The 25444-nt window shown below is 38.9% G+C and overlaps 1 protein-coding gene across 5 annotated transcripts in view; it reads left to right on the forward strand.

Moving 5' to 3' along the window:
• KIF6 (kinesin family member 6) overlaps nt 1-25444 on the forward strand; it is a 425992-nt gene that overhangs the window by 80115 nt on the left and 320433 nt on the right. For all 5 annotated transcript variants that reach the window (XM_006074723.4, XM_006074724.4, XM_006074725.4 and 2 more), the window contains exons 4-5: nt 15204-15351; nt 19997-20106. In XM_006074723.4, the coding sequence (XP_006074785.4) occupies nt 15204-15351; nt 19997-20106 (258 nt within the window). The remainder of the gene's footprint in view (nt 1-15203; nt 15352-19996; nt 20107-25444) is intronic.

Raw genomic sequence — 25444 nt, forward strand, 5'->3', positions numbered from 1 at the left:
ATTTGTGACTCTAGTCAAATAACCAGTCCCTCAGTCGTGTCCAACTCTTTGTGACCCCATGGACTGTAGCCTGTCAGGCTCCTCTTTCCATGGGATTCTCCAGGCAAGAATACTGGAGTGGGTAGCCTTTCCCCTCTTCCCAAACCTGGGATTGAACCTGGGTCTCTCACACTGCACACAGATTCTTTACCACTTGAGCTATCCAGGAAGCCCTAGTATGCCCACAGACACAGAGAGCTTTAAATGATGACCCCGAGTATATCAGTTACAACTTAATCTACCTTTACGGTTTAATTTTTCTGTCAAAAACACATTTTGGATGTGTGTGTTAATTGTTTTCCATCCAGATAGCCTTGCCTTGAATATTCCTTTTCAAAAAACAACTAAAGGTTTGATTTAGGTCAACTAAGGTTAGCCATGGAACCCTCTTTAGTTCTCTATCAGGATTTATGGTTAGATCAGTACATCATGCAAGTGAATCTCTCAAGACCTTAGGAGGATATCTTGCCGGATGTGCTTTTGGAAGGATGATGTCCAAACCAGGGCAACTAAACCCACAAGCCTTTAACCAGTGCTTGTGTGTTATACACCTCCAGGAGGCGTGATCCACTGTGGTCTGTGTGAATGGCAGCTCTGTGCCCCTCTGGGGGCGTGGTGGTGCTCACAGGGACCCACTGTGGTTGGCACTCTGTTATTGTATAGGGATGTAACCCTGCCTTCAGGTCTAGGCTGGTATCATACATTTGAAGAAGCAACTCAGTCTAAGACAGTAGAGAGTTTTGGGGACTGTGGCAAACTGCGAAGAACATGCCCCACAAAAAGGCATTAACATTTTGTTGTTGTTGTTTATTGCTAAGTTGTGTCCAACTCTTCTGCAACCTCATGGACTATTGCCCGCCAGGCTCCTCTGGACTTCCCAGGCAAGAATACTGGAATGGGTTGCCATTTCCTTCTCCAGGGGATCTTCCTGACTCAGGGATCCAACCTGGGTCTCCTGCATGACTGGCAGATTCTTTACCATTGAGCGACCTGGGAAGCCCCATTTACATTTAGATAAGTTTATAACCGGTCCCACCACTTCATGGGAAATAGATGGGGAAACAGTGGAAACAGTGTCAGACTTTATTTTTCTGGGCTCCAAAATCACTATAGATGGTGACTGCAGCCATGAAATTAAAAGACACTTACTCCTTGGAAGGAAAGTTATGACCAACCTAGATAGCATATTCAAAAGCAGACACTACTTTGCCAGCAAAGGTCTGTCTAGTCAAGGCTATGGTTTTTCCTGTGGTCATGTATGCATGTGAGAGTTGGACTGTGAAGACGGCTGAGCACCAAAGAATTGATGCTTTTGAACTGTGGTGTTGGAGAAGACTCTTGAGAGTCCTTTGGACTGCAAGGAGATCCAACCAGTCCATTCTGAAGGAGATCAGCCCTGGGATTCCTTTGGAAGGAATGATGCTAAAGCTGAAACTCCAGTACTTTGGCCACCTCATGCAAAGAGTTGACTCATTGGAAAAGACTCTGATGCTGGGAGGGATTGGGGGCAGGAGGAGAAGGGGACGACAGAAGATGAGATGGCTGGATGGCATCACTGACTCGATGGACGTGAGTCTGAGTGAACTCCGGGAGTTGGTGATGGACAGGGAGGCCTGGCGTGCTGCGATTCATGGGGTCACAAAGAGTCGGACACGACTGAGCGACTGATCTGATCTGATCTGATAAACATTCCTGTAGACAAGATTCACTACCAGCCTGAGACCGCTGGTCTAAACCAAGGTACAATAGATGCTTTGCAGATCATGCTAGAAACTCTGTTTTAGTTAGGACCCTCTTGGTTACATATAATAGAATCTGAACTCAAAGTAAAGAGGATTTCTTGACTCAAATAACTGAGTTAATTCAGAGAATTGAAAGGAGTGCTGCAAAAATCAGAGTCATCACTACTTGAACTAGGTCCCTGACAAGACCAGTGTTCCTTCCCCACCCATCTGATCCATGATCCCTGTGCAGAAGGGCAGGCGACATGGCTTCTGACAGCCATGGTTCACAGACTCCCGCAAAAGGAAGCTCTTTTCCTCTCAAAATTCGTATTAGAGGGACTCCTGTTTTGTTCTGCTTGTGGTATGTTATCAGCCTCTTAGAAGAGTAGCTGTTACAGACATGACAGGTGTTGAGGGGACCATGGTGGAATGAGGGGAGGTGACAGTCCAGGCCTGAGTCCTGTGCCCTGACACTTGCTTATTCCTCATGAGCTTGAAGAATGGGATGGAGTGGGTGGGGGGTTATTACCAGAAGATGATGGACTAAGGAAGCTTGCTGGGCAGAACCATTTAGCTCTCCAAGTCTACCGCCTTCTCAAGTTTCCCTGAAGGCTAGGTCCCCATCACTATATGCTTTTCTCCCTCCTTCCCCTTTGTAGCAAAGGGGATGCCCCGTGACCAAAATTTGCTGGAAATTTTACAGGTTAGAGGTTCATTTGGCTCAACAGATGGGAAGATTATTTTTTATTTATGGCAAAGCTGAGTCATGTTAATTGTGAACTGCTACTCTTTTGGGTTCAAATTCCTCTTAAAAATTCAAGTTGCAGAATTACGCACTCAGAAATATTCTGAAAGTGAAAATCAATTGAGAGTCACTTACAGTATTCTCTATAAATACAATGGACTGCCCCAAATACTGCTTGAGGCTACTTCTGAGGGACTTTATTCTCAAAAAAGGGCGACAGTGGACAGAAATTAAAATGTTCTGAGAATGAAAATAAATCAAAACTAGTGAATTTCAGCCACTCGGGTTCTTAGAACTGGGTGAAAGACAAGATGAGCTAATAGGGTTACCATGTATTTGTAGTTTAGTTGCTCAGTCATGTCCGACTCTTTGAGACCCTGTGGACTGTAGACTGCCAGGCTCCTCTGTCTATGGCATTTCCCAGGCAAGAATATGGGAGTGGGTTGCCATTTCCTCCTCCAGGGGAATCTTCCCGACCCAGGAATTGAACCTGGCTCTCCTGCATAGCAGGCAGATTCTTTACCGTCTGGGCCACCAAAGAAGTATTTACATAGAGGCTTTAATTTTGATAATTCTAGTTCAGATTTATCTTGACTAATAGTCTTAGTAGTCTAATTAAACATATAGTATAATTTCTATTTGCTTAAAAATTCTGCTCTAGGTACTAATTGGTTTGTGTTTTCTGGTGAATTAATTTGATTTCTTCTGATGACATTTTAAAAAATGATAAATATGTATTTTCTTGGCATTATTAATTTTTTCCCAGGCTCAACTGCATGAATCTTTTAAGGTACCCTCTTATTTGCCCCTCTCTGCTCAAAAATGAAGGCAACCCCACACAGACATGAGTCTATGCTGCTCCTCAGTCAGACAGCTGTTGAAACATAGTTCAGATATCTATTTTTCAGAAATACCTTAGAAAGGGTTCTTCCATTGAACAAAAAGTAGCTAGAAAACCTCTAATGACGCCAGTCATTAAACCCATAATCTCACTGCTTTGCTGTTGCTTTCAACTCTGCTTATCTCTTCAGATTTAAGGGACTATAATATCATTTGTTAGGTTCAGTGCACTAAATTAGCAGCACAGTAGTAATTTGTTGATGGTTACTTTGATTTAGATGTTATGTAAGGAGATTTTTAAAGCCTTCTCATCTAGTTAAACAAAAAGAAGTCTCACTTCAGATACGTCTAGACAGCTTTCTTCCACTTGGGGTTAAATAAACAAAGAGTAATAAAAATGAAAAACTAAACCTAAAATGGTTTGTATTTTTTTCTAGGATGTAAATGTGATGTGTGTGGAATAACACTGCAGTTTATAATCTGCAAGAGGGGAGAAGCTTTATTTTTGTTTTATTCATGCAAATATTGAAAGATAAGAAATGAGAAAATAGCTTTGCAATTTAAATTTCTAGGGAAAATGTGTTTTTCAAAAGGAGGGAGAGAATTTCTACAATGCAACTTTCATCTGATCATCAAACTTTGGTTTATAAGGCATTGATTTGCTTACATAAATCAGAAATGTCTCTAGCTAGGGTAAATTAGGCAATAACCTGTATTGTTTGTTTTAGGAAGTACAGAAATATTTCTTACCAAAAATGTATATCCCACCATTCATTGCGGAAATTCATCATTTCCTTTGCGTTACTTTTATTAATTACTATTTTCTCTTTCTGTCTTTTAAATAATTACTACTGATGGGACTGTAAATTGGTGCAGCCATTATGGAAAACAGTATGGAAGTTCCTTAAAAAAAAAGCTAAAAATAGAGTTCCTATGTGATCCAGCAGTCTCACTCCTGGGCATATATCTGGAGAAAACTCTTCATTTGTAAAGATACATGTATTCCAGTGTTCTTTACAGCACTATTTAATAGCCAAGACACAGAAGCAAACAAATTTTTATCAAGAGATGAATGAATAAAGAAGATGGAATAAAGAGTCCACACACATACAATGGAATACTACTCAGCCATAAAAAAACCTATGGATTATCCATACTAAATGAAATAAGTCAGACAGAGAAAGACAAATCATATGATATCACTTGTATGGAGAATCTAGAAATATGACCAAAATGGACTTATTTACAAAATAGAAACAGATTCACAGACATAGAAAACAAATTTATGGTCATCAAGAGGAAAGAGAGGGAGGGATGAATTAGGAGTTTGGGATTAGCAGATATAAACTACTACATATAAAACAGATAAACAGCAAGGTCCTACTGTATAGCAATGAGCTATATTCAGTATCTTATAATAATCCATGTGTGAGCTCAGTCGCTTCAGGCGTGTCTGACTGTGGCCCCGTGGACTGTAGTCACCGGGCTCCTCTGCCCATGGAATTTTCCCAGCAAGAATACTGAAGTGAATTGCGATTTCCTGCTCCAGGGGAATCTTCCCGATCCAGAGATCCAACCTGAGTCTTTTGTGTCTCTTACATTCAGTTCAGTCTCTCAGTCATGTCCAACTCTTTGACCCTGTGGACTGCAGCACAGCAGGCTTCCCTGTCCATCACCAACTCCCAGAGCTTAATGTCCATCAAGTCAGTGATGCTATCCAACCATCTCATCCTCTGTCATTCCCCTCTCCTCCTGCCTTCAATCTTTCCCAGCATCAGGGTCTTTTCAAATGAGTCAGTTCTTTGCATCAGGTGGCCAGAGTATTAGAGTTTCAGCTTCAGCATAAGTCCTTCCAATGAATATTCAGGACTGAATTCCTTTAGGATGGACAGGTTTGATCTCTTTGCTGTCCAAGGGACTCTCAAAGTCTTCTCCAGCACCACAGTTCAAAAGCATCAATTCTTCAGTGCTCAGCTTTCCTAATGGTCCAACTCTCACATCCATACATGACTACTGGAAGAACAATAACTTTGACTAGACAGACTATTGTCAGCAAAGTAATGTCTCTGCTTTTTAATATGCTGTCTATGTTTGTCATAGCTTTTCTTCCAAGGAACAAGCATCTTTTAATTTCATGGCTGCTGTTACCATCCACAGTGATTTTGGAGCCCAAGAAAATAAAAGTGTATTACTGTTTCCATTGTATCCCCATCCATTTGCCATGACATGATGGGACCAGATGCCATGATCTTTGTTTTCTGAATGTTGAGTTTTAAGCCAGCTTTTTCACTCTCCTCTTTCAGGACAGTTCTTTAGTTCTGCGTAAGGGTGGTGTTATCTGCGTATCTGAGGTTATTGGTATTTCTCCCGGCAATCTTGATTCCAGCTTGTGTTTCATCCAGTCTGGCATTTCACATGATGTACTCTGCATATAAGTTAAATAAGCTAGGTGACAATATACAGCCTTGACATACTCCTTTCCTAATTTAGAAGCAGTCCATTGTTTCATGTCTGGTTCTAACTGTTGCTTCTTGACCTGCATACAATTTTCGCAGGAGGCAGGTAAGGTTGTCTGGTATTTTGATCTCTTTAAGAATTTTCCACAGTTTGTTGTGATCCACACAGTCAAAGGCTTTAGTGTAGTCAGTGAAGCAGATGTTCTTCTGAAATTCTCTTGCTTTTTCTGTGATCCAATGGATGTTGGCAAATTGATCTCTGGTTCCTCTGCTTTTTCTAAATCCAGCTTGAACATCTGAAGTTCTTGGTTCACATACTATTGAAGTCTAGCTTGGAGAATTTTGAGCATTACTTTGCTAATGTGTGAGATGAGTGCAATTGTGCAGTAGTTTGAACATTCTTTGGCATTGCCTTTCTTTGGGACTGGAATGAAAACTGACCTTTTCCAGTCCTGTGGCCACTGCTAAGTTTTCTAAATTTGCTGGCATATTGAGTGCAGCACTTTCACAGCATCATCTTTTAGGATTTTAAATAGCTCAGCTGTAATTCCATCACCCCTACTAGCTTTTTTCAAAGTGATGCTTTCTAAGGCCCACTTGACTTCGCACTCCAGGATGTCTGGCTCTAGGTGAGTGATCACACCGTTATGGTTACCCGGGTCATTAAGATCTCTTTTGTATACTTCTTCTGTGTATTCTTGCCACCTCTTCTTAATATCTTCTGCTTCTGTTAGGCCCATACCATTTCTGTCCTTTATTGTGCCTATGTTTGATGAAATGCTCCCTTGGTATCTCTAATTTTCTTGAAGCAATCCCTAGTCTTTCCCATTCTGTTGTTTTGCTCTATTTCTTTGCATTGATCACTGAGGAAGGCTTTCTTTCTCCTTGCTATTCTTTGGAACTCTGCATTCAGATGGATTCAGATATCCTTCCTTTTCTCCTTTGCTTTTCACTTCTCTTCTTTTCTCAGCTACATGTAAGGCCTCCTCAGACAACCATTTTGCCTTTTTGCATTTCTTCTTGGGGATGGTTTTGATCACCACCCATTTTACAGTGTTACGAACCTCCATCTATAGTTCTTCAGGCACTATCAGATCTAATCCCTTGAATCTATTTGTCACTTCCACTGTATAATCGTAAGGAAGTGGATTTAGGTCATACCTGAACGGTCTAGTGGTTTTCCCTACTTTCTTCAATGTAAGTCTGAATTTTGCAATAAGGAGTTCATGATCTGAGCCCCAGTCAGCTCCCGGTCTTGTTTTTGCTGACTGTGTAGAGCTTCTCCTTCTTTGGCTGCAAAGAATATAATCAATCTGTTTTCAGTATTGACTGTCTGGTGATGTCCATGTGTCTCTTGCTTTAGCAGGCAGATTCTTTACCATTAGTGCCACCTGGGAAGCCCCCATTATAAGGTATAATGGAAAACAATAACTAAATCACTTTTTCTTTATACTTGAAACTAGCATGACATTGTAAATCAACTATACTTTAGTTAAAAAAGAAGAGTAAGAGACACTATAAAAAGGAAGACAAAAAAAATCAATGTGCAAACAGAGAATTCTGTAGCTTTGAACCTCATTGTTCAAAAATGGAGAAATTAGGACCTTCCTAGCTAAACATAAACTGAGAGAATTTGTCATTTGTGAACTAGCCAGTGCTTTTCAATTTAAGCAAGAAAATGAATTAAAGATACCTAGATTGGAAATGAAGAAGTAAAAGTATCTCTTTTTGCAGATGACATGATTATGTATATAGACAGAAATCCACTATAAAATGATTATGAATAACAAGAGAATTAGCAAGTTTGCAGGAATGTAAGATATATGTGTGTGTGTGTGTGTGTGTATATATATATATATATATATATATATATATATATAAATTACTTGTATTTCTATGCAGTAGCAATGACCAATCTGAAAGCAAAATTAAAATGTAAATTTTAGTAGATGTTTGTTAACTTCTGCAAAGAAAGATGTCTAATCTTTTGCCATTCTGAATATGTCCTTCCATTGCCTCTGTCATCCATTTGTTCCTATTGAAAAAAATCCATTGTTAATCTTTTTGAAGATTCCTTGTAGGTAATCAGTCACTTTTCTTTTTCTACTTTTAAAGCCTAGATTTGGATATCTTTGAGTTTTTTCTACTTGGAGTATACTGAGATTCTTCGAAATATAGATTCATGTTTTCCATCAAATTTGGGAAGTTTAGAGCCATTATTTCTTTAAATATTTGTCCCTTCTCCATCTGGGACTTCCATTATGTATATGTTGATATCTTAATTTTCTATTTATTTTTCTTCTTAATTTCTGTTCCTCAGACTGGATAGTTGTAATTGACCTATCCTGAAGTTTACTGATTGTTATTTTTTTCTATTGGAGTCAAATGTTCTGTTCTAGTGAATTAAAAAAAAAAAAAAATGGTCATCTTAACTTTCAACTCCGGAATTTCTACTTGGTTCTTTTAAAAAAAAATTTTTTTTTGTTAATATTCTTTTTTATGTAAGATATTCTCATACTTTCTCTAAGCATGCTTTACTTTTTTTTTTTTTTTGAACATATGTGAATAAATAAATTATACATCTAGATAATGAGTCATTGTCTGGGCTTCCTCCAGGACTGTTTCTGTTAAACCTTTTATTTCTTGTGTATGGGAAATACTTTCCTGTTTCTTTGTGTATTTCAAATTTATTTATTTATTTTTGGCTACGTTGGCTCTTCACTGCTGTGCAGTCTTTACTTCAGTTGCGACGGCCGGGGGCCATTATCTAGTTGTGATGTGCAGGCTTCTCGTTGCAGTGGCTTCTCTTGTTGCAGAGCACGGGCTCTGCAATAAGGCAGGGCACACAGGGCACACAGGTCTCAGGGGCTGTGGCATATGCGCTCAGGAGTTGCAGCTCCTAGACTCTAGAGCATAGGCCCGATAGTTACGGTGCATGGGCTCAGTTGCTCTGTGGCATGTGAAATCTTCCCCAATCAAGGAATGAACCTGTGTCTTCTGCATTGGCAGGTGGATTCTTCACCAGTGAGCCACCAGGGAAGCCCTCAAAATTTTGGGGGTTGGAAAACTGGATGTTATATGTAATGTAATATAACAGCTCTGAAAATCAGATTTCTACCCTCCCTAGAGTTTGTTATTGTTATTGCTGCCACTGCTTTGTTTAGTGAATTTTCTAGACTAACTCTGTAAAGTCTGTATTCTTTGTTGCTTGCAGCCTCTGAAATCACTGCTCACTTGCTTAATCATCAATTAATAACTGGACAGAGCTGTCCTTAAATGCCTTAAACCAGTCCATCTCCAAACCTTTGATGAAGGAGTCTGTGTAGGGTTGGGGCACCCTCTCAATGCTCCAGAAGTTTGTAACTGCCTTAGCTTTTACTTCATGCTTGTGCAGAGCCTCAGGGTCAGCCAGAAGTGAGATACAATCACCTTCTTGGGTCTTTCCTGGGCGCGCGCATAGCCCAGCACAGTATGCGGCCTTCTGGAGACTCGGGAATATATCATTACTTTCAAAGCTCTCATAAACATATCATTCCACAGATTTTTATTGTAAGCCTTTTTCACCCTCTTGTTTGCCTCACTAACATTGCAACCTAGGGCAACTGTAATATTAAACACTTGACACTGATTTTTTTTTTTTCAATAAACACCTTGGGGAGAGGGCTGTTTGCACTGAGTGAGCTCTGAGTAGGTCAAACAATGACAAATGCTGTGAGTGGGGCTTTTCCAGGACGTTTCCAGACAGGTCAGAGAAATGCAATTCTTTGGGCTCCAAACCTGTACTGCGCCCCAGCTGTTGCTAGTCTCCTGTTGCTAGTTTGCACCGTCACACTTGCTCTGGCTGCAAGGCTGTTGTCTTTTCAAGGCTACCATGGAGTTGGGGAGAAGGGAGTAGGAATGGTTAGGTTAAAACACCATAAAGCTCACTGTTCTTACTGATATTCAGTCATTTATCTTGAGTAAGCACTCCTTGGACTGTTGTGAACCTTTGGGTATCTTCTAGGGTTCTAAAAAAGTTGACTTTTACTATATCTGCCACTGTTCTTATTGTTCTTATGGAGACATAATTTTGAAAGGTCCTTACCGCACTATATTTATTTTTAATTAGTATTTTTCTCATAGACCAGATGAGATTAGAAACATATGAAACTTCCCAGTGTCCAATGAAGAGGGGGGAAGATTGAGTTTGGATGAGGAGGCTCAACTGAAAGGAACTGGAGACAAAATCTGCCCATTTATATTTCTTTATTTAGTTTTTATTGTAGCAGTGTAATATAGAAATAGCCATAGAACGTATATAGGTGGCGCCTACATTTAAAAAATTTTATATAGCATTCTTTGAAGCTTTGCCATTTGGTTTTCTATTCTACTGCAGTTGCAGGGAAGGAAGAGTAAGCACATAGAAGATGGTATAATATTAAGACAACTGATAGAAAGAGAATGTTTAAGTTTAAAAATGTAGACATAACAATCATCAGGTGCCAGTATAGCACACTACAGCGCTCACTTGTCATAGGTTGTGAAAAGCTTTTCATAGCCAAATCAGAATGAAAATGCTAATTTATTCTCTGTGTCCATTACTTTTAAATATTAGAAATATCTGATATTTTAGAAGGTTTTCTATCAAAACTCAATAAAATGTTTAATGTTTGATACTTAAAGTCATAGACGTCATTTACCTAGTGCATTTGTGGCCAAGAAATATATTTCCAAATGACATTGTTAATGGGATATTGCTATATAATTGGTGACAGATTCTGTTGAGTAGAAATATTCTGTAATAATTCAGCTCCAATGGCCCAAAGCTCTAGACTGGCCTTACCACCAGGCTGGCTCCTGTGAACCCAGCCTCCAGACCGGCTCCTGTGAAACCAGGCTCCCAGTCCATCCTACTCTTGGCTAAACTCTAGGACCCAGACGCCGGACCCACCTCAGTGATTCCCAATGCCGGGTCAGCCCCTGTGGACCCAGCATTCAAGTTCACCCATGCAGGCATGACATCATCAAGGGAAATTAATAAAGCTCCAAAGTCTAGCCCTAAAGAAATAGAGATCTGTGTGCTTTCTGACAAAGTATTTACAATAATCCACTTAAATTTAGGTAACCACAAGAAACCAAATGTAGACAATGAAATTAGGAAAACAATACATAAGCAAAATGAAAAATTCAACAAAGAAATAGAAGCCATTAAAAAACAAGCAAACTAAAGTCCTAGGGTCAAGGAATACAATAACTTAATTGAAGATTCATTGGAAAGCTTCATAGTTGACTCATCCAAGCAGAAGCAAGAATTGATTAACTAGAAAAAAAAGAGTCATTTGAAATCATCCAGTTAGAGAAGCAAAAAGAAAAGAGAATACAAAGAGTGAAGAAAACCTACATGAAGCATGAGATACCATAAAAGAAACAAGCTACTCATTGTTAAAGTCTCAGAAGAGAGGGATTAAAGGGACTGAAAGCTTATTTAAAGAAATAATGAGTAAGAATTGTCAAATCTGGGGAGAGACTTGGATATCCCTGTTCATGAACTAATATGTCACCCTAAAATTTCAGACCAAGACACATTAAAATAAAACTATCTAAAATCAAAAACCAAGAGAAAATTTTAAAAACACCAAAAAAAAAAAAAAAAAACTGCCCACAATAAGGGAAACCCCATACGGTTATCAGCAGATTTCTTAGCATAAACTTTTCAGCCCAAGAGAGTGGGCAGACATTTAAGTGTGGGGGGGGGGGGGGTGGAAAACTGCCAACCAAGAATACTTTACTGGCAAAGTTGTCTTTCAGAAATGAGGGAGAAATAAAAGTTGATAGAATTCATCACTAGACTTGCCTTACAAGAAATGCTGAAAGGGGCTCTTCAAGCTGAATTGAAAAGACACTAATTAGTAACATGAAAACATATGAAAATATAAACATAATGGTAAAGGTAAGTATATAGTCAAATTCAGAACACTTTAATACTGTAATATGGTGATGTGTTACCAGGCTTCCTTGGTAGCTCAGTGGTAAAGAATCTGCCTATCAATGCAGGAGATGCAAGTTCGATCCCTGGGTCAGGAAGATCCCCTGGAGAAGGAAATGGCAACTCACTCCAGTATTCTTGCCTGGAAAATTCCATGGACAGAGGAGCCTGGTGGGCTAGAGTCCATGGGGTCACAAAAGAGTCAGACATGACTTAGCAATTAAACAACAATGACATGGTGATGTACTAATTGCTTAACTCTAGTATATAGTTTAAAGGACAAAAGTATTAAGAACTAACTATAGCTACAATATTTTGTTAATAAATATACAATATAAAAAGGGGCAAACTGTGATACCAAAAACATAAAAAATGGGACAAGGAGTAAATGGGTAGAATTTTTATATGTGATCAAAGTTAAGCTATCAGCTTAAAATAATCTGTTATATTAAGATATTTTATGTAAGTCTCATTGTAACCACAAAGCAAAAACCTGCAGGAGATACACAAAAGATAAAGAGGAAAGAATCAAAGCATCAATTTCCAAGGAAAGACAGAAGAGGAAGAAAGGGACAAAGGAACTACAAAATAGCTAGAAAGCAAGTTTTTTTTTTTCCTTAAACTAAATTGACAAACTTTTAGCTAGCCACCTAAGAGTAAAGGTAGAATTTCCTAATAAATAAAATCAGAGATGAAAATGGGAATCTAACAGCTAACACCAAAGAAATGCAGAAGATCATAAGAGACTCCTACGGGCATTTATATCCCAGCAAGCTGGATAACCTCGAAAAAGTTTTTAGAAATATACAATGAAGTGAGACTGAGTCATGGAGAAATGGAAACTTTGAACAGATCAATAACAATAAGGAAATTGAATTAGTAATCAAAAATCTTTCAACAAAGAAAATCCCAAGTCCAGATTGTTTCACTAGTGAATTCTACCAAATACTTAAAAATTAATGCCAGTCCTTCTCAAACTGTTCTAAAAAAAGTTGGAGAGGAAGGAACATTTCTACATTCATTTTACAAGGTCAGCATTACACTGATACCAAAGCCAGATTAAGGACACCACAAGGAAACTATAGATTAATATCCCTGATGAATATAGATGCGAAAAATCCCAACAACATACTAGCAAACTGAATTCAAAAGCACATTAAAAGGATCACACACCATGTTCAAGTAGGATTATCCCTGGAATGCAAAGATGATTTAACATGTGCAAATCAAAAAATGTGATACACCACATTCACAGAAGATAAAAATCGTATGATCATCTCAACAGGTGCAGGAATAAATTTAACCAAGAAAGTGAAAGATCTGTATGCTGAAAATTACAAGACATTAAAGAGAAAATTAAACAAGACACAAATAAATGGAAAAATATACCATGTTCATGGATCAGAAGAATTAATGTTATTAAAATGAACAAGCCGCCTACAGCCACCTATAGATCTAATGCAATCCCTATTAAAATTTCAATGACATTTTTCACAAAAGCAGTTAAAAACACCTAAATTTCTTAAGGACCACAGAAGAATTTGAATAGCCAAGGCAGTCCTAAGAAAGAAGAACAAAGCTGGAGGCATATTTCCTGATTTCAAGAGAAGAGAAGGGGACTTTTGTACACTGTCAGTTAAATGTAAGTTGCTTGCAGCCACCATTAAAAACACTATGGAGTTTCCTTAAAAAAATTAAAGATGGAACTACCATATGATACAGCACCCCTACTTCTGGGTATACGGACATCTGTCAGTATCTGTGGAGGATTAATTCCAGGACCCCTTGTGTTTACCAAAATCCATGAATGCTCAAGTCCCATACTTGATTCTCTGTATCCACGGGTTTCGAATCTGTGGATTCAATGAACGTTGGGTGGAAACTTGAATCTACAGTTGGTTGAATCTGAAGGTGTAAAACCCACAAATGCAGAAGGCTTTTTGTATTTACTGAAAAAAGTCCACGTCAAAATTCTAACCCAAGTTGTTCAAAGGTCAACTGTATATCCAAAGTAAATGAAATCACTGTCTCAAAGAGATATCTGCACTCCCAAGGCAATTGGCAAGGCATGGAAAAACTTGTGTCCATCTATGGATGAATAGATAAAGACGTGGTATATATTCGCAATGGGATATTATTCAGTTATAAAAAAGGAGAAAATTCTTTTGTGACAACATAGATAGACCTTGAGAGCATTATGCTAAGTAAAATAAGTTAAAGACAAAACTATATGTTCTCACTTATATGTGGAATCTATAAAAACAAACTCATAGAAATAGAGAGTAGAATGGTGGTTACCTGGGGCTGTGGAGTAGAGAAAATGGGGAGATGTTGGCCAAAGGATATAAGCTTCTAAATATAGGATGAGTAAGTTCTGGGCATCTAATATACAGCATAGTGACAATGATTAGCAATTCTGTATTATGTATTTATAAGTTGTAAAGAGAGCAAATCTTAAATGTTATCACCACAAAAAAGATACTTATTTGAGGTGATGAATGTGTTGATGGATTTATTAAGTCAACTTATTGTGGTAATTATTTCACAGTATATATTGTATTGATTCATCACATTGTACACCTTAATTTTATATATGTTATATGCCAACTTTATCTCAGTGAAGCAGGGGCAAAAGAGAAATTATGTTAAAAACTAAGGAGATTTGTGTAGAGTTTGTAATAATATATTTCAATATTGGTTCATTAATTGTGACAAATGCACAATATCCGTCTAAGATCTGAACAATAGAGGAAACCAGGTGTGGGGTATATGTGAACTTCCTATACTATCTTTGCAACTTTTCTGTAAATATAAAAGGGTCAACTACATTTGGCCCTTGAAAAATGAGGGGTTTAGGTTGAAAGTCCAAGTATAGCTTTACAGTTAGCCCCCTGTATTCCTGGTTTTGCATCACTGGATTCAACCAACTGAGGATCATGTAGTATTGTAGTATGTATTTAGTGAAAAAAATCTGATTATATGTGGACCCTTGTTGTCCAAGGGTTAATTATATTCTAAAATAAAAATTTTATTCAAACAACAGAAGAAAATATTTCAGATGACTGGATCCCATTTGAGTTACTAGTTCTTTCTTAGAGAAAAGGATTGATGTGCTAAGACTCCTAAATAAAAAATAATTCCTAGCTAGCTAGTCACATCCATAAATATTTCTATAGATATTTCTATCGATGTCTTTTCAGTAGTGTTGAATCAAATTGCTATTAAAATAGCCATATAATACAAATGATCCTGGAGGATGGCATGGCAACCCACTCCAGTATTCCTGCCTGGAGAATCCCATGGACAGGGGAGCCTGGAGGGCTACAGTTCAAAGTGTCGCAGAGTCGGACACGATGAAGCGACTTAGCATGCGTGCATGCATACAAATACAACTAGCCATTTTGATATTAAAAGTGCGTCATTCCTTTACGCAGCGTCCTGGCAGGTTACAATGGTACCATCTTTGCATATGGACAAACAGGCAGCGGTAAGACGTTCACCATCACGGGCGGGGCGGAGCGCTACAGCGACAGAGGCATCATCCCAAGGACACTGTCATACATTTTTGAGCAATTACAAAAGGTATGGAGCTTCCAGTTCATTTTATGCTCGATACATTCCGCAGAAATTTACTGGGGGTGGAAAATTCACTGTGACATTTTATTGTATTGTATACAAATGATGAAATATTGCGTAGTAACTCTGGCCATAATTTACATTTAAGGAAAGTTTGGGGTTTTGCTGAAAAGGTAGAAATCCAGAAGGTGCCTCATTTTAAGTGATTCTGCTTCAGCAAAGACTCAAAGGGAGTTCCTTCTGATACACCCATGGAGGTTAAAAGAACAGATAACACATTTTCCCAATTAATATCTTCTATTTCTCATTAAGAAATTGAAAAATATCTTTTATTTTAGCTACTAAAGCAGTGAATAGGATAGTGTGGCTTTACCTCCTTCACACTTTTATTGGAAGCCCAGAGGAATTTACCACAGTAAACATCCTATTGCAATTAATATTGTTATGAAGAGGAGTTTCCTTTCTATAGTATATGCATCATTTATTGTATAGTTCCAAATCCCTGTTTCTTTTTTCTTTTTTTGAAGTAGCAAAGGGTAGCTTTATTACTTTTGCTAGGCAAAGGGGAACACAGCAGGTTGCTGCCTCAAAAAACTATGTCCCCCAAGTATCTGTTTCTTTATCAAGATTTAACACAACTTACAGTGTAGGTATCTCTATCCCCATTTTAAAACTGAGAAAACTGACCATGAGGCTGGCTTTATTTTGCTGGCTGTTTTTAAACAAATCCTACACAATGAGTCACTTAAATTCTCTAGGTTTCAGTTCTCCTCTGAAAATAGGGACTGCATTGTACTAGACAATCTCTGGCATCTCGGCTAGTTCTAGCACTTCTTTGGTTGTATCACTTCTGTGGAACAAATGGCCTAACTGGGTCAGTGTAACAGTGTTTCCAAAATTTCTCCACTGTATACTGCTGGCATTTTGAGTTGCAAAGATGAGAATTGCTGAGATATGCAGAATTCTAATTTCCACCCATAAAGTAGCAATTACCCATTAGTTCAGCTCATCTCCCTAGCACAAACATGCCAGCTCTGCGTGCCAGAAAATTTGGGAAGGAAAGGATTGAGTATAATATATATGTTGAATCCAAATTCTTCCTTTTCGTTTACTCATTTATTTCTGACATTAGCTGTTTTGTTTTGTTCCCAGATCTCACAAACTGGGAATATAATTTCTAGTAGTTTTTGCGGCTTAATGTCGGAGTGTGCTGTCTTGAGGAAATCACTGAAGGTGGTACAGACCAACCTGGTTCTTAGTGCACCGCTTAACAGGGTGTGGACTCGGGCAGTTGCTCGATGTCTCAGGCTTGTGGAGTGGCTTTGAGAGTTGAATATACTGTATTTAAAGACACTGTCCAATTCCTGGCACATAGGCAATGCTCAAAACACGATAGCTATCGCTACAGCCATTAATGTCTTCTGGCCAATTGACTTCTGACCAATTTCAAAGAACCCTTTGAAACTTAGAACGAATGGAGCTAATCCCCTAATTAAGTTAAACAAAATGAATTCTTTCCTAACAGAAAATATATTTGTCTTTAAATTTCATCTGTGGTTACCAAAATACAGTTTTTAAAGTCTAAATATCTCCCAAGTACCTACCTTGGGTTCATTGTTTTATATGTTTGTCATTGATGTTACTCTAAACCTCATTTCATTCTGAATGATTCTAAATAACCTCCTGGACTTGGAGGGACCCCCATCCAGGACAACTCCTTGTAAATGAACAGATTAACAGGATGGGGCACAACGCATTTGTTATAAACCGACTGAACTGTGGCCGAATGAGCCAGAGGCAGCTTTGAAATTCTTCATCAAGTTTGTCCTTACTTCTTAGCTGAGAAATGCCGACAGGTACTCAGCTGCCCCCAGTTGACTGCTTTAGAAGTCACATGGTGCTCTCCAGACTCCTTAAAGGAAACATTTGACTTATGCAAAGTATTTATCTCAAGACAAACTAAGAACTAGTGCATACCAGGTGCTAAAATGCCTGTGAATAGGTGATAGGAGCACATTTGCAAAGATTTTCAAAGATGAAAATTGATTCCATTTATTTTAGAAATCACCACTCATTATTTTTGAGTATTGTGAGGCTCATGCTTGTTTGGGGGCAGGAGAAAAGGCTGTCTGCAGGGAACATGTGTGTTACATTACAGTCTGGCACTCCTAAACAGTAAAAAAAGGAGTAATAAGGAAAGGTAGCTGCCACATAGCTCGGTGAATTTTAAGTGTGTATTCCAAGAAAAGCCCAGAAAATGCAGGAGCTGGAGGAGCCAAAGGAATTATCCCTATCATCTCAGGGCAATGGACTTGCCATTTTCCTGACTTTTTTTTTTATTTCTTCTGGTTTCTGAAAGAAGAGAGTTTCTCCCCTGCGGATGAACATACAGTTTGTTCTTTTTGCCTTTCTTTTCCTTTCTTTCTGTATTCACATACTGAATTCTCTGTTTGGAGGCTTTCAGAAATAATAATAGCAGCAGCAGCAATGATTTATCGGTGCCTATTAACATTTATCGGTGCCTAGCATTGTTGTTAGGATTTAAAATACAGAGACTTATTTCTCCATTACAATAGTTCTGCAATTAAAGGTTATTATCCCCGATTTCGTGATTAAACAACTGAGGCTAAGGGCGCAGGATCACTCAGTTACAAAGGCAGAGCCACTGCTCTAACCCAGCTTTGTCTGGTGCTGAGATGAATTCATATTTGTACGCTAAAATCTCAAACCATAATCGATGGGGCATGTCGGATATGTTCAGATAAGTTTTAGACATGTGTTGTTTCAGACAGGATCTCAGGATGTTGCTGAGTGATTCCCCTTGGATTGTAACTTGCTCTAAGAATCTTTCAGGGATGGACAGCATGTACGTTGATCATGGAGCACTTTTTTCCACAAGTATTTTAAGTAGTATTTTAGGAAACATTGGCTTAGACTAAAGGCCACTCAGACTGTCTAGCGTTGCAGTGTATATTTGTAGTCTCTTGTTTCCTGCACGAATGTAAGCTATAGCCCCCTAAATTATGTTGATATGATGCCTTTACTAAAGGAGGACACTAATATAATTGATAGATCATTTGTCAGTGTTAGCAGCCAGCGTCACCTGCATCAAGATTTCCAGCATCTGGTTGGGAGAAGTTGTTTAGTAGAGATTCAACCCATGCTGTCACTTTTGCAGAACACCAGACACGGAATTTCAGCTGTAGTTTGAGTATCCCGCTATAGTCATGTGTTAGCTGAGAACTGCCTTAATTTTTCGTGTATTATTTCATTTTTATGAAGTGGTAGTATCTTTATGTGGATAGTTTGGGCCATTTTAGGGCCAGAGAATCATATTAATTTTAACCTGAAGAACACAGAGTCCTTATCCAACTTCCACACTTTAGTGGGTGTGGAACAGAAGCCTGACCTGGTAGCAGCTCAGAGTTGCCAGGACCAAGATTCCAGATTTGAATTTGCAGGCCATGATTCTTTTCCCATCTTCTTCTTTGAATAATACCTGTCAAATGGGTTTTCTTGAATATAGAAAAGAATCCTATCTATGAATATCCACTCTGACAATCTGCCGACCTTCTTGCCAGAAGACACAAATATACTCTCCTCTTTTGAGTAGCAAGACTCTTAATATTTGCAGAAATGGAAGCATTTCTGTCTTGGGGGAAACAAGAAGAGGTACTCTTATTGATACTTTGTATTGAAAAACAGAGCTTGGATTTTTCTTGAGACCTGAAAAAAAAAATCCCCTGTTTTATTCCATCTAAGAGGGAGTGAGTTCTTTCTGTCTGTTGGCAGAACTGAGACAAGGACCAGTCACCTTGACTTTTATCTTAATTACTTTGATGCATGTATCATTGCATCTCAGCAATGACGCACAGAAAAGGCCTTTCTCTAATCAATAGCTGAATATCTCTAATTTGCCACTTGGGCAAGGAAAATTAACCCAACAGGTAGGGTATAAGTGGAGTAGGAAACAGCAACCCACTCCAGTATTCTTGCCTGGGACATCCCATGAACAGAGGATCCTGATAGGCTACAGTCCATGGGGTCACAAAGAGTCAGACACGACTGAGCAATTGAGCATGCAAGGTATAAGTAGTGAGCTGTTAATGTCCATCTTACTGTTACTGTTAATGTCCATCTTATTGTTGTCCCCTGGAATTCACTTTCCACATCTATTTACTGTCTGTTATCTGTCATTGGAAATTTGAATATTAGAAAAGTTAAAAAGGAATTACGATTGAAGATGGAAATTCTTTGGCAACTGAAGTTTTTAAACTGAAATAACAATTCTGTGTTCTGGTGTTTTTTTTTTTTTCCTGTCTGAAAGTAAAAAATAGTGTTTTATACAGTTCTGCAACCAAGTTGGTCCATTTCAAGTGTATATTGACTTTTTACATATAATGTGGAAACAATAAAAAATAACAGACTGAAGTTGCTTGTAATCATGGATGTTGGCCATCTTAAAAAAAAAAGCTTCATGCATATGGTAACTGGCAACTTGAAAGTGTCACGAACTGAAAATGAAAACCATGCAAAGTGAGAAAGTGAAGGAGAGAAACTGTAAGGGAACTAAAGATAAATGTGTTCATCTCTCTCTAAGCTGAATCATGATTTATAGCCATTTAATAACATCTTTCTCTTTCCCAATCAGGACAGCAGCAAAATATATACAACGCACATTTCCTATTTGGAAATCTACAATGAATGTGGTTATGATCTGTTGGATCCAAGACATGAAGCCTCCAGTTTGGAAGATTTGCCGTGAGTAGCAGAACAACAAAGAGTGGGGGGAAATTACTTTCAGATGTTCCCTTCAATTGTTTTCTTTGAAACTTTGTATGTTTCTGGTCTCAATCATAATTAACAAATACTGGATAACAGAATCTTTTTGTAGTGTAGTGGATATTTTTTCCAGTTATGACAAATAGACAGTAGTGATGGGACCTAAAATTGCTTCAAACTCCATTCTTGAAACAGTCTCTCTTGGAGCTGGTACAAGCGGATGCAGTGAATGTTCTCAGAGTGGGTGCCGAGAGGACTGATGGGCTGTGACCACACCACTTTACTCCTGCCACGTGAGATGAGACCATTTCACTCCTCCAATTGTGGCCTTTCTCTGAGGAAGATATTCAAATTAGCAATAAAAGAATTCGAAAGAGAGAAAGTAAAACTTTAGTTAGTGTTGGTCACTCAGTCGTGTCCGACTCTTTGTGACCCCATGGACTGCAGTCCGCCAGGCTCCTCTGTCCAGGGAATTCTCCAGGCAAGAATACTGAAGTGGGTTGCCAGTTCCCTTCTCCAGGGGATCTTCCCAACCCAGGGATCAAACGCCAGTCTCCTGCATTGCAGGCAGAGTCTTTACCATCAGAGTCACCATAGAAAAGAGATAATAAAACTTTGTTTTCCCCAAATGCTTCTCTACATTATTGACTAACATCGACATGCTTCTGGTCAGATTGGCACTGATTGTTTCATAACTGAAACAGAAATAGAGTCTTCAGAACTTATCTCATAATGGAATAAGTTACTCTGTAAGCATATATGTAATATTCCTCACTGTTTGCTTGAATATTTGCCTAAGTTATACATATATTTAGTAATAATTCATATACTTTTGTGCAGACATCTTTAGAATGTTGGTAGAGCCAAGAAAATGTATTGTGATATTTTTCTTATTAACTATTCTAAGACAGTTTAAACTATATGCTAATCCTCTACCAAAAAGGTCAACAGTCATTTGCTTATTTTAATTTGCAAAGGAAACAAGAAGAGATAATAAAAATATATATATATATAAAGAATATATGTAAAACATATATATTCTTCTGTAAATGTTGATTAAGAGTTTTTACATCTCATCTTTTTTATGCTAACAGTATTTACTAGAGGGAATTAGGAAAGGGGATTATTGTTGGTACTCTTAATATTTGTATAAAAATTAAGAGAAAGGAAAGACTACTGACTCCATGGAAGAAATTGCTCTTAAAGAAATCATTGGAATTAAGTTTCCAAAAAAGAAAACACTTTCCTCACAGAAAGGAAAGAAACAATAGTGTTTAAGACAGAAAGGCTATGTGTTGAGGAGTCATGTGAAATGAAAGCAGAAAGGCCAACTGAAGCCAGCCTTTGGGGGACTTGAACGACAGGTTTTTGGTATGAGATTGATCTTTATTCTAGTAGGCTTCTTAATGAGCTTCCTATGCTCCAGTCTAGTCTATGTACCTCTAGGATAACTCGTGCATTCCAGGCGACACTAGCGGTAAAGAAGTCGCCTGTCAGTACAGGAGACGTAAGAGATGTGGGTTCAATACCTGGGTGGGGAAGATCCCCTGGGGGAGGGCATGGCAACCCACTCCAGTATTCTTGCCTGGAGAACCCCCATGGACAGAGGAGCCTGGCGGGCTGCAGTCCATGGGGTCGCAAAGAGTTGGACATGACTGAAGTGACTGAGCAAGCATGCAAAATTGCTTTTAACAAGCCATATCTACACTGAAGAGCTTGAAGCATATTTAGTAATAAACCCAGAAATGAAGGGCTTGACTGTGATGAACATGGAGGAGAGAGAAATCTGAGAGATATGCAATAAATAAATAGGAGGAAAGGAAGGAAGAAAGGGAGAGAGAGACAGAGAGACTCCTCTCTGTCTCCCACCTTGGGTTTGACTGGTTCTGCAGAGAAGGTGAATCCCAGAGGTTACAGCTCTATTCGTTTTGCTAGTTGAAGAGAGGAAGCTCAGAAAGCTAGGTCTTGCCCAGGGTTTCAAAACTACTCAGTTAGTGGTAGAATAAGGATTAAAAACCAGATACTCTCACTCTCATGCCAGAATAGCAAAAATAGCTTCAAGGTTTTACCACAGGACCTAGAGAATTAAGGCGTCATTGACCTAAGAGGGAGATTTCCATTAGGGTTTGCACAGGTGGTTGTGATAGGTTTCACAGGTGTAACTTGGTGTCTGAGAACACCGTGCCAGATGTGTACGTTTACAGTCCATTCCACAGAGGTGGGGAGGATGCCTTCCTTGCGCTGGTGGTCTCTTTCCCACCTAGGCTGAAGTAACTCCTTCAAAGTTTTAACAGTTGTCTGCAAAGTTGAAACAATGAAAGAGACTCTTGGAAGATGAGACTGTATAGGGAAAACAGCAAGAGCTCTGTGAGTCTGAGTCTAACTGAGTAATTAGGTGCAGTCTAACTATGGGAAGACCAAGGAGTGAGAAAAGCCCTTTGAGCTCTAAGAGAGGTGATGTGATCTAGAGGAAAGAGCACTTGATTAGAAGGCAGGAAATTTGGGTTCTAGTCCCAAACCTGCAACCTTAAACCAATTTTTTTTTTCACTTTCCTGGATTTCTCTTTGTCTGTAAAATGTGGGCATTGGATTATATAATATTTAACAACCATCCAACCTCCAGTGTCTAAAGTTCACAGATTAGTGATCTCATAGGGTGGTAGAATTTATTTGGTGGTTCTTCCCCCCTTCACAGAAGAATAAGAAGTGCTCTAGGTACGTTCTGTTATCCTGCTAGAAAATACCCTCAGGCCTCTTGAGAGCAAGAGAAAGGCTTAACTCCCTCTGCAACTCTCCTTTTCCCAGCATGCCTGGCATTTAGCCGTGGTTCTCAGTGTTGGTGGGGTTGTCCCTATAGCTGGTGCCAGCTCCCTGTCTGAAAATGCAGTTCCTTCTTTAGTACCTTTGTCTTCTTGCTGGAGAAGGAGTTCACTGACTCAAGTCAAAAGTGCCCTCAGTTACAAAACAGATGTTTTTAATGAACTACCCCACACCCCAACCCACCCCCACATGCACACACACACATACAAAAGTGGTCTGAAAGTTTCTTATGTTTCAGACTATAATTACATGACAACAAATCTCATTAAAATAAAAATGAGAAGATTCTCATTAAGAAAGGAGATTCCCATATCCCAAGACTGTATCCTGTGTACTTGAGATGTATTCAATAGTATAAAATCCCAGAACAGCTCAGAGCTTTGTAGTCTTTTGGTGTGGGGATAATGGGATTTGACTGGTATTGAGTCTGCTAGTTTTCTGGGGATTTTGAAGGTTTTACCTTTTACTAAGATGATAAAGCAATTCTTTATAATGGGATATGACTTTTGTTGTACCTGGATTGGATTAAGAGTGTGGATGCACTGTTAATCTGGTTTCACACTCTTGAACCAGAACAGGCTTTAACTCTGAAATCCTGTCTGTCTGCTTGACTGGCTGTATTTGTTTTGAGCAGGAATGTTCCAAACACTCTGAATAACATTCAAAAATACTAGGCAAGATGTCTGTTGACCTTGGTTCTCTCCTGAAGTCATCCATTTGAGGAACAATGACAATACACATTTTTGATCCCTTCCATATTCTTATACTTGGGTTAACCATGTGACATAGAATTCAGGTGATTTTGATATGGCACAATAATAGCATCAGTAATAGGTTCCTGGAACAACAGACTGGTTCCAAATAGGAAAAGGAGTACATCAAGGCTGTATATTGTCACCCTGCTTATTAAACTTATATGCATAGTACATCATGAGAAACGCTGGGCTGGAAGAAGCACAAGCTGGAATCAAGATTGCCAGGAGAAATATCAATAACCTCAGATATGCAGATAACACCACCCTTATGGCAGAAAGTGAAGAGGAACTCAAAAGCCTCTTGATGAAAGTGAAAGTGGAGAGTGAAAAAGTTGGCTTTTAAGCTTTAGCTCAACATTCAGAAAACTAAGATCATGGCATCTGGTCCCATCACTTCATGGGAAATAGATGGGGAAAGAGTGGAAACAGTGTCAGACTTTATTTTTTTGGGCTCCAAAATCACTGCAGATAGTGCTTGCAGCCATAAAATTAAAAGACTCTTACTCCTTGGAAGGAAAGTTATGACCAACTTGGACAGCATATTCAAAAGCAGAGACATTACCTTGCCAACAAAGGTCTGTCTAGTCAAGGCTATGGTTTTTCCAATGGTCATGTATGGATGTGAGAGTTGGACTGTGAAGAAAGCTAAGTGCCGAAGAATTGATGCTTTTGAACTGTGGTGTTGGAGAAGACTCTTGAGAGTCCCTTAGACTGCAAGGAGATCCAACCAGTCCATTCTAAAGGAGATCAGTCCTGGGTATTCTTTGGAAGGACTGATGCTGAACCTGAAACTCCAGTACTTTGGCCACCTCATGCGAAAAGCTGACTCATTGCAAAAGACTCTGATGCTGGGAGGAATTGGGGGCAGGAGGAGGAGGGGACAACAGAGGATGAGATGGCTGGATGGCATCACTGACTCGATGGATGTGAGTTTGAGTGAACTCTGGGAGTTGGTGATGGACAGGGAGGCCTGGTGTGCTGTGATTCATGGAGTCGCAAAGAGACACGACTGAGCGACTGAACCGAGCTGAACTGAATAGGTTCCTTAGCACTGAGCAGCTAAGCTTCCTCCCATGTCACGTGATGGACACCCGCCCTTGCTCTTGTCACATGTACTTTGCCTTTTCTGTTTCTTTGTCCTCTTATATTCTAATGGGTTCCATCTCTCTGCTCTTGCAGAAGCATTTACAAGCCTGTTGACTTCCTGTGGTCTTTGTATATATACTGCCAGGGCACCAAGCTAAAGTCAATCACTTTTTGCAATTATTGCTCTAGTCATTTGGCAATGAGTTTTTAGATATAAGACTAAAAGTATGACCTGTGAAGGAATAAAATAGGTAAATTGAATTCATTAAAGTTAAAAACATCGGCTGTCTGAAAGGCACCGTCAGTAGTTTAAAAAGACAAGCCAGAGTCTCAGAGAAGTTATTTACCAAACACATATCTGATAAAGGACTTGTATCCAAAGCATTCAAAGCACTCTTAAAATGCAACAGGAAGAAAACAATTCAGTTAAGGAGTGAGGAAGAAATCTGAAGAGACATCTCACCAAAGAAGATATATAGATGGTAAATAAGTGTATGAAAAGATGGTCAACATCATCTGTCATTGAAGAATTGTTAAAACACAAGATACCACTACATACCTTTTAAAGCTGTCAAACTAGCAATATCAAATGCTGACAAGAATGTAATGCAACTGGAACTCTCATTCATTGCTGGTGGGAAAGCAAAATAGTATGG

Source organism: Bubalus bubalis, chromosome 2 (genome assembly GCF_019923935.1).
Source record: "Bubalus bubalis isolate 160015118507 breed Murrah chromosome 2, NDDB_SH_1, whole genome shotgun sequence".
Taxonomy (NCBI): Eukaryota; Metazoa; Chordata; class Mammalia; order Artiodactyla; family Bovidae; genus Bubalus; species Bubalus bubalis.